This window comes from Brassica oleracea, chromosome C6 (genome assembly GCF_000695525.1).
Source record: "Brassica oleracea var. oleracea cultivar TO1000 chromosome C6, BOL, whole genome shotgun sequence".
Lineage (NCBI taxonomy): Eukaryota > Viridiplantae > Streptophyta > Magnoliopsida > Brassicales > Brassicaceae > Brassica > Brassica oleracea.
Genome location: NC_027753.1, coordinates 30,990,039 through 31,003,031, shown reverse-complemented (window position 1 = coordinate 31,003,031; position 12,993 = coordinate 30,990,039). Strand labels below are relative to the sequence as shown.

The 12,993-nt window shown below is 37.1% G+C and overlaps 2 protein-coding genes and 1 long non-coding RNA gene across 5 annotated transcripts; all 3 read left to right on the top strand.

Annotated features, from left to right (window-relative positions):
- Positions 1-1,299: 1,299 nt before the first annotated feature.
- LOC106301034 (chloroplast sensor kinase, chloroplastic) lies at positions 1,300-4,382 on the top strand. The gene is made up of 9 exons (XM_013737339.1): positions 1,300-1,827; positions 1,926-2,087; positions 2,371-2,679; positions 2,764-2,829; positions 2,916-2,984; positions 3,070-3,162; positions 3,238-3,455; positions 3,538-3,811; positions 3,936-4,382. Exons 1-9 carry the CDS (start codon positions 1,405-1,407, stop codon positions 4,179-4,181), a joined length of 1,860 nt encoding a protein of 619 aa, XP_013592793.1. The 5' UTR covers positions 1,300-1,404; the 3' UTR covers positions 4,182-4,382.
- A 1,265-nt stretch (positions 4,383-5,647) lies between these two features.
- LOC106298331 lies at positions 5,648-10,215 on the top strand. Of its 2 annotated transcripts, none has more exons than XM_013734435.1 (15): positions 5,648-5,704; positions 7,181-7,284; positions 7,380-7,491; positions 7,587-7,736; positions 8,151-8,255; positions 8,409-8,492; positions 8,567-8,682; positions 8,769-8,870; positions 8,959-9,072; positions 9,157-9,213; positions 9,311-9,377; positions 9,477-9,530; positions 9,645-9,719; positions 9,803-9,838; positions 9,927-10,215. In XM_013734435.1, the coding sequence occupies exons 2-15, from the start codon at positions 7,265-7,267 to the stop codon at positions 10,047-10,049; spliced, it is 1,215 nt and encodes a 404-aa protein (XP_013589889.1). In that variant the 5' UTR covers positions 5,648-5,704; positions 7,181-7,264; the 3' UTR covers positions 10,050-10,215. The 2 variants fall into 2 exon arrangements, with proteins under 2 accessions (XP_013589889.1, XP_013589888.1); XM_013734434.1 differs by lacking the exon at positions 5,648-5,704 and adding an exon at positions 6,080-6,424.
- Positions 10,216-10,633: 418 nt separating this feature from the next.
- Positions 10,634-12,993, top strand: LOC106298583. Of its 2 annotated transcripts, none has more exons than XR_001261504.1 (6): positions 10,634-11,101; positions 11,477-11,598; positions 11,683-11,894; positions 11,990-12,111; positions 12,358-12,621; positions 12,748-12,993. It is a non-coding gene; the product is annotated as an uncharacterized LOC106298583 (long non-coding RNA). The 2 variants fall into 2 exon arrangements; XR_001261503.1 differs by having other exon boundaries at positions 11,477-11,601.

Here is a 12,993-nt window from a genome sequence, read left to right as displayed (position 1 = left end):
AGAACCGTGATTCCCACAAACTCCCTGTCTTTCTTGAAGTTCAGGGAATCCCAGAAGCGAGGAAGCTAGAGGCTATGCTCTGACTACTACGACCAAGAGGGAGAGATTCGAAGGTTGAGTGACGGACGCCGAGACGCCGGTTTGACGAATTGGAGAGGCAGAGAGAAATATTTTCTAGAAGTTGGTTAAATCTAAGAGGAAAGAGGAATCAGTGGAAATGCAGATTGAGTTCATCAAAGATGAGAATCATATATATATGGTTTATATAGGGGCTACAAATCAGGAACATTTATGATCAAGCGATTTAAGATGTGGACATGAAGAGTTCACCGGTGAAAAAATAGATTACGAATAGACACATGGTACAACTCTGTAACTCAAACTTGTTTGAGACAGTGAAGAAAAGAACTCAAACTCATTTTAAACGACAACAGTTTACAATATGAGAAAACTATAATTGTTGCAAACTTGAGTTTTTTTTCATATAACGTGATGAATCTCATTTAAAAATGAAACCCATAACGCACATGTAGGCCCGACCCTCAGAGGAAGCCGAAGAAGTAAGAGCTTCCGACCTTCATAAATATATATTAGGTTTGACCATCAATATACAAAGTATCATTTCGCTTAGTGGTATAAATGTTGGTGTTTATATCTCAATAACCCGTGTTTGAACCATAGACTTGACATTTTTTTACACTTTTTAAAAATGAGGTCCACAAAACACTGACGTGGCGCGCTGAAGAGTGAAGAAAAACTCATCTATTATAATAAAGATTATTGTTTTAGGCGACATCAGTTTTGAACTTCAGTAGATGTGTTGTATCATGTGTCTTTTCTCTATGCTTTGTGTTTTAGCAGGACTAGACTGTTTGAGCAGTTACTGAAACATTTGATAAATATGAAGTTTGAGTTACCTTTTCAAATACTCAGAAAGAATCTCTCCATTTGTTGTTTTTAGAAATCGCATTTACATATGGATGGACCTTGGCTATTCGTCTATAAAATTTCTTAAAACAATTATTCCACTTGTCAGCTTTCTTAAAATCGTCAATTTCAATTTCTAAAAAAGCAGGATTATAGTCACCTAGTTTATTTGCAAAATCATTTCAGCTAATGCAGAAAGTCATCATGGATAATTCAGTCGTCGGCTAGGTTTTATAAAAATATATGAATAATTTAAAATCCTTTGAAATTCAGTTCGGTTTGGTTTGGGTCGGTTCGATTGAGTTCCAATTTGGTTCAGTTTGGTTTTTATCAAGTGATCCACCTGCGGACACGACACCGTTTCAGAGTTACTCACTTGTGTCTACTTCGCAATCTCAATAATCATTGCATCGTCTTCCTCCTCGCAGAGTTTCAGTCTCAGCCACAAGTCACTCTCCACTCTCATCTCCCGTAGTGATGCTTCTTTCCGCAATCGCATCTCAGACACTCCTCTCATCGAACCCTAACCTCCTCTTCCCTAACCCAATCTCAAACCCTAGACCTTCAAATCCATCTCTTAAACTCCCCAATGCCTCCTCCTCCTCCTCATCACCATCCTCATCTTCCATATTCACTCTCCCCACGCGCGGTCTACGTTACGTGAACCAAACAGTCTCCGACGGAGCTTCCGAATCCGGAGGCTCCATCGGAGGAGAGACCACGGTAACCTCCGCCTCCGCCATCGCCTCCGCGATACGTGGAGCCTCGACGACTCCGGTGGAGTTCACGCAGATGATCGAAAAGGACAAGATCATCTTGCCGAGTCCGGATTTTCAGCGTCTTTGCCTCGAGCAATTGGATCTCTTTCGTAGAATCGTGGATCCTAACGCTGTCCTCTCCGTGCGTCTCTCTCTCTCTCTCTCTCTTTTCTTTTTTATTTAATCCATTAAAAGATTACAAAGTTTTTTTTAATCTTTTTTTCTTCTATTGGTTTTTAGGTATATGTAAGACCAGCTGGTAGCTACGTGATGGATCGCTTGGAGCTTCGTCGTGTCACGTGTTATCCAAGTGTTAATGGTGGTGACGTTGTGATCTTGGTTGGCAACTTTGGTATCCCTGCTGGTTTGCGTGCCGCTGAAGCTTCGCTTTCTAGTCAACAAGTATGTGACTTATTTAGTGTGTTCTTGTTTTCTTAATGGCCTGGATCTTCCGGGTGTATGGAAGGTCCATGCTAATTTCCATGGGTAGGTGTAGCCCACGGATAGATTTTCTCTCCGGATATTTAAACGAGGCCAACTAAAGCATAGCTTCACATCCGCGTAGTATCTTCGAACCTGGGTTTCCCCGAAGTCCGCTTACCACTAGACCACCCCCATCTAGTTTCGTGTGTTCTTGTTTCTCTGTAAATTTGTGTAAAGGTTGTTTTTTTTTTTAACATGATAGGTTGAAGTTGTTAGCAAGCATAGAGCTGCAGTGTTTCCAATGGTGAAACACCCGTTTGTTGTTGGGTTCTTGGTTGCTGAGTTACCTGTAGAAGCAGAAGAGGTGGTGGAGGAGGAGGATGAGGAGGAAGAGAAGGAGGGCGGTTTAAAGTATTTTCCTTCACCGGAGGAAGCTTATGCTTTGCCTGGTTCAGCTAATGCGAAACCACCTAAAGTTAAACTTCCTTCTGTTAAGGTTTTCACTGCAGAGCAGAGATCATATGCTATTAATATTTCACGGACTCTTGCTATGGCTTATGTCATGGATCAGGTTGTTCTTACACTCCTTGGGGATTTAAAGATGTTGCTTGTTTGTCTTTAGTCCTAATTGTTCTTTTTAAATTTGTATGTTTAGAAAACAATGTTGCTTCAGCAGTCATCTTGGCAAAACAATGTGAGGATGAGTAAGCTAGTTGAGCAGGTACAACGAGCCACACACATTGATCTTTATGTTAGCGTCTCTGTTTAGTTTACATTGAGATGTTTGCTTCCTTGTATTTTGGGCAGATCCGTAGTCCGCTCTCTACCATCAGGACATTAAGTAAAATGCTCTCAACTCACACAAAGAGAAGTCAGGTTCTTCCACCAACATTCAACGAGAAGTGTAATTCTCCCTTGGTCTTTGCATTGTATGACTGACTTGGGTTTGGGTACCTTGTAGATTTCACATGATATTGTGGAAGACTTAATAGTTCAAGGCGAACAAATAAGAGATACCCTTCAAGAACTTCAGGATGCAGTTCACTTGACAAAGGTGTTGTTGATTTTTTGGTACCCATTGTATGTTCATTTTGTGTTATGTATTCATCATAACCATTTCGTTTTACAGGCTAATATATTCCGCCACAACGAAGAAGCCTTGAAGAAAATAAACAAAACGCATAATGAAACAATGAGATCAAATTATTCCGGTGACTATGAACAAAAGGACCCCATTGACGGGTCACAACTCTCAAGTACACGCCTCTCACTAGGTTCCGGATCTGATGATTCAGAAATGCCTATGCCACCTCTGGCACTGGCACCCCTACAAACGCATAGCATAAGGTATAAACTTCAGAGACATTAAAACCTAACGTCTTGTTTATAGCGTTTGGGAGGGCTTATCTCTTTCATTTATGTCAGGAAGACCGTGCGACATCTCTAGCGTCCTTTTAGATATGGTCGAGACTGTGAGACCGCTTGCCCTTACTCAGCAAAGAGTGGTGGAGCTAGGCGAAAACTCAGCCTCCCTGCAAGTTGCTGTTGAAGAACCGGCTTTGAGGCAGGCTCTGAGTAACCTCATTGAAGGTGCACTGTTGCGCACTCATGTTGGAGGAAAAGTTGAAATTTTGTCAACCAGAGCTCCTGCTGGCGGGAGTCTGGTAGTAATCGATGACGATGGTCCTGATATGCGCTATATGGTAAAACAAGACCGAACTCATTTTCTGCTGCTTTTATGTCTGGAAGCTTAGCAGTTTAATATGAAAACAAAGTGGGCAAATGTCACTTTATTGCTTATTAACATGAAAGTGTTAATCGATGCAGACGCAAATGCATTCGCTAACGCCATTTGGAGCAGAACTCTTGTCGGAGAACATGGTCGAAGACAATATGACATGGAACTTTGTGGCGGGTTTAACCGTAGCACGAGAGATCCTGGAGAGTTACGGATGCGTGATCAGGGTTATCTCGCCTCGCATCCCTGATGCAGCCATAGGAGGTGGCGGTACTCGTGTAGAGATATGGATTCCTACCTTCACGGCGGCAGTACCTGAAGCTAATGAAGCATAGATTTCATTTCCATCTCTCTATGCCTTGTTAATTTATTAGCCTCGTGTATTTGATTTGCCTATGTGTGGTGAAGCCAATGTATAGTATATTGTTTGTGAGCTATCATTGATCAGCGTGTAATGACAACTTAATATGTACATAACCCAAAGAGTCTTGTCTACATAGTTAGACATATTGTATTGTAACGTAAATATTTAGCTCTTTGTGACAGAAATAGTTATTACAATAAGTAATTTAGTAGTATAACGAGAAACACAACCTTGCCATTTCTTTTGCCAAACGAAATTTATAAATCTTGAATGTGAAAATTGCTAGAGGCAAAATGGTACGTACTTCTTTCAATTGTGTAGCTTGTGTTCCGTATTTGAATACAAAATGAAATTTTACTTTCTTTCAAATATCAAGTGAAAAAGCCTTTAGAATATAGTTTCAGCTTTTATCACTAATAAGCTAGTCAAAACTAAATCTCAATTTTTATCTTAATATTCCAACTGCATATTAATAGGTGCTGCATTTACAGAAATTTTGTGTAGAATGGCAATGATACTAGCATAAATCATTATGTAAGCAATAATATTTTTTATTATTCCTCTATATAAAGAAAAGATTCGAACACAGTCACAATTCATCGTAAGTTTACTTAGGGACGAAGAGAACACATTTCCAATCTCAATCTCAAATTCTCAATCTCAATCTCATTTTGTTGTTTTTTTTCAAAAAGTCTGACCTCCTGACAATTCAAATATTGAAAACTCCGACATACGAATTGTGGATATTTTTTCTTCCAACAAGTAGATAGCGATCGAAAGTATAATGAAAATTTCATTAATTATTTTTGACTTATTTATAATATTCAATCGTAAATATATAATTTTAAATTCAATATTGAGTTGACAGAGAAACTCAATTATTAGTATATTTTAACGTTTTAATAATAAAACTACTCCATTAAAAATCCTAACAAAATCTATCAATTATTGTTTTAACAAATAAAATTTTCAAGTTAAACCTATACATTTATAATGATAGTTTAGATGGAAAGAAACTAACATTATTCTTAAAATAATTGAATTTTTTTGTGATTTATTTTTTGAGAGTTTTATAACTAAAAATCTTTTTTAACCTACAATCATTTTTTCAGTCTCTAATCTCACCATTTTTTATGTGTCCAAATTTTTTTATCAGACCTGAGATTTCAGATGATTAATCGGTAATAAAACAAGGACATCAACAAGAAAAGTAAAGAACTCGTATTAAAGAAAGTGGACTCATCAGTTTGGTAAGAAATCAACATTTATCTATTGAAAGTTTGGCAACTCTCTTATCTTTTTGTTGTGGACAAAAACTAGATGGAAATGTAAATTCATAGTTTGGCAACCCATATTAGTCAAACTTAATTGGTCTTTAAATCCCGGAAAATATAGCAATGCCATAAATTCCAATCTCTAATATTACACACAACAATTGTGCTCAAAATAAAGGCTTTTCTTATTAATCAACCAATTCATACAAATATCTTCAAGGTTAGAAATAATAATTTCATTCACCATCTGTAACAATGTTTTGTTTTGTTGCTTTCTTCTAGCAAAATCTTATCCTATTGAAACCGGTAAAATTCTGGCGTGATTTTCGGAAGATCTAGCTTTCCTGTAATTCACATCTTGTTTTTTTTTTTTTTGAAAACTGAAATTTGTAGCTTTTGTTTACACAGATATCAAACCGTCTGTAGTACGGTTGTGCGTGTCGTGTCGGTCCTTTAAATCGTCGTGCTTACTTTTACGCGCATTTGAGTTTAAGCCAATCAAATCGGGACACTTCTTAGCCAAAAGTAAACCCTGTCGTTTGGAATTTCAGTTCTAATTTGAAAACATTTAATTTTAAAATAAAAAACCTGAACCAGCTTTTTAGTTTCTTTTTCGGTTGTTCTCCCGCACCTAAAATAAACACGAGAAAAAACAATTCATTTGGGTCACCAAACCAAAACCTACGCTGCTTTTGAATTTTCTCAGGTCGACGAAAACGAAGGCACTATCGATAAGCGTTTTGAGAGATTGTTAAAATATTACCTCCTTTTTTAATTAAAAAACGCAATTTCCCCTCTTCTCTTCACGTTTTTTTTTTCGGGCGATCACGGGGGTTTTAACACCTCTTCCTTTGATTTCTGTGCCAAGAGATTTTGTATGTGAGAAGAAGCTATTTTTTTCGTGCTCGCGCGATCTCTTTCGTGCTTTTGACTCAACCAGGTTCTTTTCGATTTTAAAGTTTATAAATTTATAATTTTTATTTCTTGTTCAGTCGTAACTAATCGCCCAGAAAAATGTTGAGGAATTTAGCCTATTGGTTTGGGTAACGTTTGCGTTTTCTTGATGTTGAAACACGCTTATTTAGTCTTTAATCACTTATATATATGCTCTGAAATTGATTTAGATATTCGTGTTTCTCGAAGAACCTCCAACATTATTTTACGGCTAGTATTCTCTAAATCAAAGTTGATACACCCTGAACATGAGCTGTCTTATTTTTATTTTCTTGTCTTGCAATCTAAGCAATGTGTTCTGTTTTTATTTCTCTACGACGACTTTGTAGTTTAAGGTTTTGTTTATGCGTTTGTCAAAGGGGAAGCACATGATTTTCTTGCTTGTTTCCTAGCATTTTGCTTGCAATTGTGATCATCGACTGGAGAATTATCTCATAGAAGTAAACGTCTCTGTGTTTTGACTTTTATTAGGTTTATTTTTCTCATTTAGGTGTCGGTCAATAGTTTGGTATTGAAGCCTTTTTCACAATGGTTTGTTTAGAAGCACTATATTGTACTATTCATCTGTGTAGGTTCTAAGATAATGACTTTACTTTATTGACCATTTAAAAAAAGTGTGGTTGATGACCAAATCTGACATATAAAAGGGTCCAATCCTAGTCTGTTTAACCATGTGTGTATTTCTTCAAAAACCTCATTTCTGCTGCTTTAGACCACAACTCACGGTGTTAAACAATATCAGGTTCCTGGCTTCTTCACTGTCAGGAGGCCTGAGAGAAACCCATTGACTTACTCCTGCATCTACAACCACAAGTTTGTAGACGATATGGGTATCTTTTCACGCAGGTAATCATCTCGTTTCTTTGAAGGGGCCTATGTAATGAATTCAGAGAGGTGCATAGAAGCTTTAGTCAACTTTTTGTTCTTGTTTTTTTTTTCAGTTCGATTAGTAGGAAATCAAAAGATGGAATGAAGATCATCGCAACTGCATTTTTCGGAGTAATGTTCGGATTTCTGATTGGAATATCTTTTCCATCATTATCAATCACTAAGGTTTGTAGCATCAAAACCTTATTTACCTGTGCTTGTGTGTTTATTATACATATTTCCATTGTTTATCTTAGGAAGATTTTGTTCTCACATTTCAGGTGAGTCTCCCAACAAACTTTCTTCCTTCAAACGGTATCTCATATATAGAGGAAAAGGGTTCCACAATTGCAACTCCAGATAGTAATAAATCTTGGTCATCAACAAAGAGTAACGACAGCAGCTCATCTGGTCCAGTTGACAAATCAAAGGCATGCTTCCACTCTTTTATTTATTATGTCTTTCAATGTTTTGGAACTTTTAACATTATTCTTACAAGTTTGGTGTACCCTACCCATTCATACTTCAATATGCAAAAAATAAGACTCTAAGGTCTCCCCAATGGTGTAAAACATGTTTGAGTGTTCTTACATACGTCTGATTAGTGCTGGACTCAAAGATATGTGTTGATGGATTAGTTGAGGTTACCAAATTAACAGATAAATTATTTGTGGTTTTACATTGTTTTGTCATTTAGATTTCACCTTGCCAAACATAAATAACCAATATACTAATTACATGTGTTGTTAACCTTTTCTTTCTGTGTTTTTTGGATTAGTTGTATTGGATTGGATACACAGTTTTAAGTTCATATTTTCATGTTTCATATCTGAAATTGTCTGCAGATATGGGTTCCTTCAAATCCTCGTGGCGCTGAAAGATTGCCACCGGGTATGATTGCAGCTGAATCAGACTTCTATTTGCGCAGATTATGGGGCTTACCGCATGAGGTATGTGCTCAAACCATGCTTTATATTTTCATTTAAATTTTAGTATCATCACACCATTAATTTTAGCTGCAGTTCAGTATTGATGTTACTGAAAGTTTAAAATTAATGATCAGATAAATAGTATGTTTTATTTGGCTCTTTTTGCTTCTTCAGGATTTGACCAGCCAACCAAGATACCTCGTGACGTTTACAGTTGGTATAAATCAGAAAGAAAATATCGATGCTTGTGTCAAGAAGGTTAGTCCATTCCCTCTGTTTGATGCTTTGCCGTTTAATACCACGTCATATATGATTCATTCTCTTCTCAACAGTTTTCAGAGAACTTCACTATTGTCTTGTTTCATTATGACGGCCGGGTAACTGAATGGGATGAGTTTGAATGGTCCAAGACTGCTATACACATTAGTGTGAGGAAGCAGACAAAATGGTATCAAACTCTTTTTCAATTCTTTATGGTAGAGAATAACTCTAGTGATGTTTATGACTATTGACTCTCATGGTATAATATGTTAGGTGGTATGCAAAGAGGTTTTTGCACCCTGATATTGTAGCAAGATATGATTATATATTCATCTGGGACGAAGACCTTGGGGTCGAGCATTTTAATGCAGAAGAGTAAGTTCTTATTTACCTTTACACGGCTTCTGTCTCTCTCTTTTTTTTTTTTATTTTGCGAAGACATCATCTTGAGTATATTATCCAGGTACATAAAGCTTGTGAAGAAGCATGGCCTGGAGATTTCTCAACCTGGCTTGGAACCAAACAAGGGGTTAACATGGCAGATGACAAAGAGAAGAGGAGATCTTGAAGTCCACAAGTATGATTTACCAAAACGATTCTGGGTATGTTTGGTTTTCTGCATAAGGATCTTTACTAAATTTTGGGCTTTGAATATTAACAGGATAACAGAAGAAAAACCTGGATGGTGCTCAGATCCTCATCTCCCTCCGTGTGCTGGGTACGTTGAAACCTATCTCTATGCCTGTTATGAGTTGTTTTTTCTCTGTAACATGAACTGAGCAGTATCAATATTTTTGTGTTAATGACAAATGCAGATTCGTGGAGATCATGGCTCCTGTATTTTCAAGAGTCGCCTGGCGATGCGTGTGGCACATGATCCAGGTTCCTTATTTCATTATCTGTTTCTTCATTCATCTTCCCTTTAGATCTCTATTTCTGTCAGTCTTACTTGTATGACTGACCTTAACTGTTATAAAACAGAATGATTTGGTTCACGGTTGGGGACTTGACTTTGCACTCAGAAGGTGTGTTGAGGTACGAAAGAGACAACTTGAATCTTGCTTTCTCTTGTCATGCAGAAGACAAGTTTACTTGGTTGTAGTTAGTTATCTCGTTTGTTGTGTATGACAAAACTGTGTATAAATGCAGCCTGCACATGAGAAGATAGGTGTAGTAGATTCTCAGTGGGTCGTTCACCAAACCGTCCCTTCCCTTGGCAGCCAAGTAAACTCTCTCTATGTCCCTTCTCTTCTTGATGTGACATTAACTTCTTCGCTCAAACTCTGTTTCTCTTTTGCTTGCTGTAGGGTGAGGCAACAGACGGGAAAGCGCCATGGCAAGGGGTAACAAACCTTTTAAACCTCTCTCTCGTGTTGAGAAACGCATAACTTGTGCAACAAGCGACTTGAATATGTGTGTGTGTGTTTGCAGGTTAGGGACAGATGCAAAAAGGAATGGACCATGTTCCAGAGTAGAATGGCTAACGCAGAGAAGGATTATTTCAGGTCCTTACAAGTTGAAGGCTCCTCTAATTCAACAGCAACAACCATTTGATAGGAGAGTTGTTAAGTAGCCAGACCGTGACGCTGACAGATTCAGTTCACAAACGATCTTGCATTTACATATAGAGTTTGTATATGTTAATGTAGTGGATACTCTATCTCTTGTTAGCCTACAACAAAATATTCCATCAAATAAACAAAAATGATGCACAATATCACAATCTTGATCAATTATCCTTCCCAAATCGCGGGTCTAAGCAATTGAGTAAGTTAAAATGATTAAATTAAAAAGAGAATTAAAATGAGTTTCTCAAACAAAATAATAATAATAATAATAATAAGATTTGAACACAAATTGATTAAATTAATAAGTTCTCTAAAAATGGATCGATTAATGATAGACAAGTAGATTGTTGTTCAAAAAAAAAAAGACGAGTAGATTATGGAGTTTTCGTGGTAAACGACCAAATCATGCTTAAAGTATTGCCATATATTCAATGTATAAATCAAAATTACTGCTCTGCAGATACATGCGTATACATTTAAAAAGTTTATAATGTGCCATGTCACTTAAGCAAAAGAAAATCTAACAGAAGTTTTTATTCCATTAACTTCATCCATTATTGCCTTCTTCAAAACAGAAATCATAGATCTTTCTTCGACTTCCCGTTTTCCCTCTATAAAACAGATGCAAAATAAAATAATATCTAAGAAACTATGCGTACCACTGAGAATCACAGCAAAAGTTTGGCTTCAATCTATAGAGATGAGGCTTTTGCAAAAACCCCTTTTTATACAGTTTATTTCGACATTTTTGATTGTTTTTTATTTCCCTTGGGAGTTATCTCATGTCAGATTCCATGTCGGGCCCGGCTTCCTAAAATCTCATCTAAGATGCATAGATCGAACCCGACTCTTTCAATTCGTCGTCAGAGTCTCTGTAATCGTTGTTACAGCGACACCCTCCTTTCTAGCATTGTATAAACTCCTACTCCAAATATTTCCTCACGCACAATCCTCAATCTCCAAACAAGCACAACAGCTGATGATGATGAAATTGGAGTTGAGATCGCCATGAGGGTGGTTAGATTCGCCAAGGGCTAGGTCCGTTCTCCTTTCTGAGCTTTCTCACACACCCTCTTTCCTAGCTTTTACATCTGTCTTGATTCCGATTTGACACCAAAATTACGAGGAGAGTGCGTAAAGTTCGAAACTTTATGCAATTCTAGATTCGTTAATGTAGTAAACAATGATGAAATCTGCGTGTTGGTGATTCTAAAATAGATATTCTCGAGGGCCGAGTTCGATTAGTGTAAAGTAGCTAACTTTTCAAATTTGTCTTTGATTCAAATTTGTCTTTGATTCGAGTCTTCAACATTGAAAGAGGAACACTTTTACTATAGTTGTAGCCTGCATTTCTGGTGTCTATTCGTTTAACTAAAACTCTGGATCTGATCATTTTTCTGTTTTGATTCACAGTTTTCCCTTTTGAGCTCTTCCCAAAATGGCAACGGGACAACTGTTCTCTCGGACCACACAAGCTTTGTTCTACAACTATAAGTAGCTTCCTGTTCAACGAATGCTTGACTTCGACTTCCTATGTGGTAAACATTTAACAAACTACACTGTCCTATGTTGGTTTTGTTTTGATCAGTTTTAGATTTTGACATCAAAGCTTTATACAGGACGTTAAACGCCTTCTCTTGCTGGAATAATTGTTTAAAGCATCAAACTTGAAGGTTGGATTTTGTGGTTACCATTCCTAGCTTTCTTAAGGTTCACACAGCAGTGTAGAGGAGAGTCAGAGCCGTAAGAACTGCTAGACAGACTGTACGAGAGCTGTTCTTGCTGTTGGACCAACAGTGTTGGTGCAGCTTCAAGATCTGAAGCACTGAAGGTATAAATGTTATCTACGAACCATATCTTCAATTCTTCTTTTATCTCCTTTTGTATCAAGGCTTTAGTTAGAATTGCTATTTTTGCCTTTTTCAGGAACAAGTATTAGCAACGAGCCTTCTCGAAGACAATCCCTTGACGGAGCTGATATTATACCCAAACTGAATGGCTTCTTCACCACTTACTTTCCTTCGGAGGACACTAGATCTATTGTATTTGTAAGTTAAGTTTGTCATTTTATCTTATTGTGGTTGACATATGCCTATATTAATCTCTGTCTCTTGCAAAATTGTTGATTTGTTGCATTTTATTTTATGATTTCTGTGGCTGTTTTTAAAGATTTGTTGCATTTTACAATTCTGTTTCTTACCTTAGTTTCTTTGTTTGTGTATATTCTAATTCTCACTGTGGTTTTCTTCATTGTTTGATTGAGGCTGATTTGTATTGTGTTCTTTGTGTTGCAGTTTTAGTAGCAACGAGAATCTATATCCTATAAATATAGATGACGAACTCCCCAAATCTCTCCGCTTCATCCAATCCATTCTTATCTTTTCCTTTCAAACCTTGGAACTTTGAGGACATGTGGAGATTCCCTCTTACGTGGAGTTTATGCAACCAAATTGCAGTTACATTACATCCTCATCTTAACTGCAGAAGATTCGACCAACTATCTTCAACTTCCCTCATTCCGGCTTCCTAGGCAAAGATACTGATTCAGGTCTTACAGAGTAAGTGCATGTTTGAGCATTACTGGTGCTGTACTGCTCTTCTCGCATATGATATTTGTACACTAGCTGCTACTGCAAGTCTAGGGTCAATTATTTTATTACATGTTCTTTGTGTGTTTGTTGTAGGAAGCATATAGACCTGGTGTTTGGACTTACTAATGGTGCAAGCCATATGGTAAGAGGGGATGGAGGAATTCATGTCTCTCACAAGGACTGCTACAAACCAAGTGTTACTAGAAAAATTAAGTTTCTGCAGTGCATTTAAAACTAAATAAGCTCAAACGAATGTCTTGCATTATTTTTTTCTTTACACTATCACTTAAAAACACATTTAGATTGGGGAAATTTTTCAAACGACTCAAGTTATAAGTT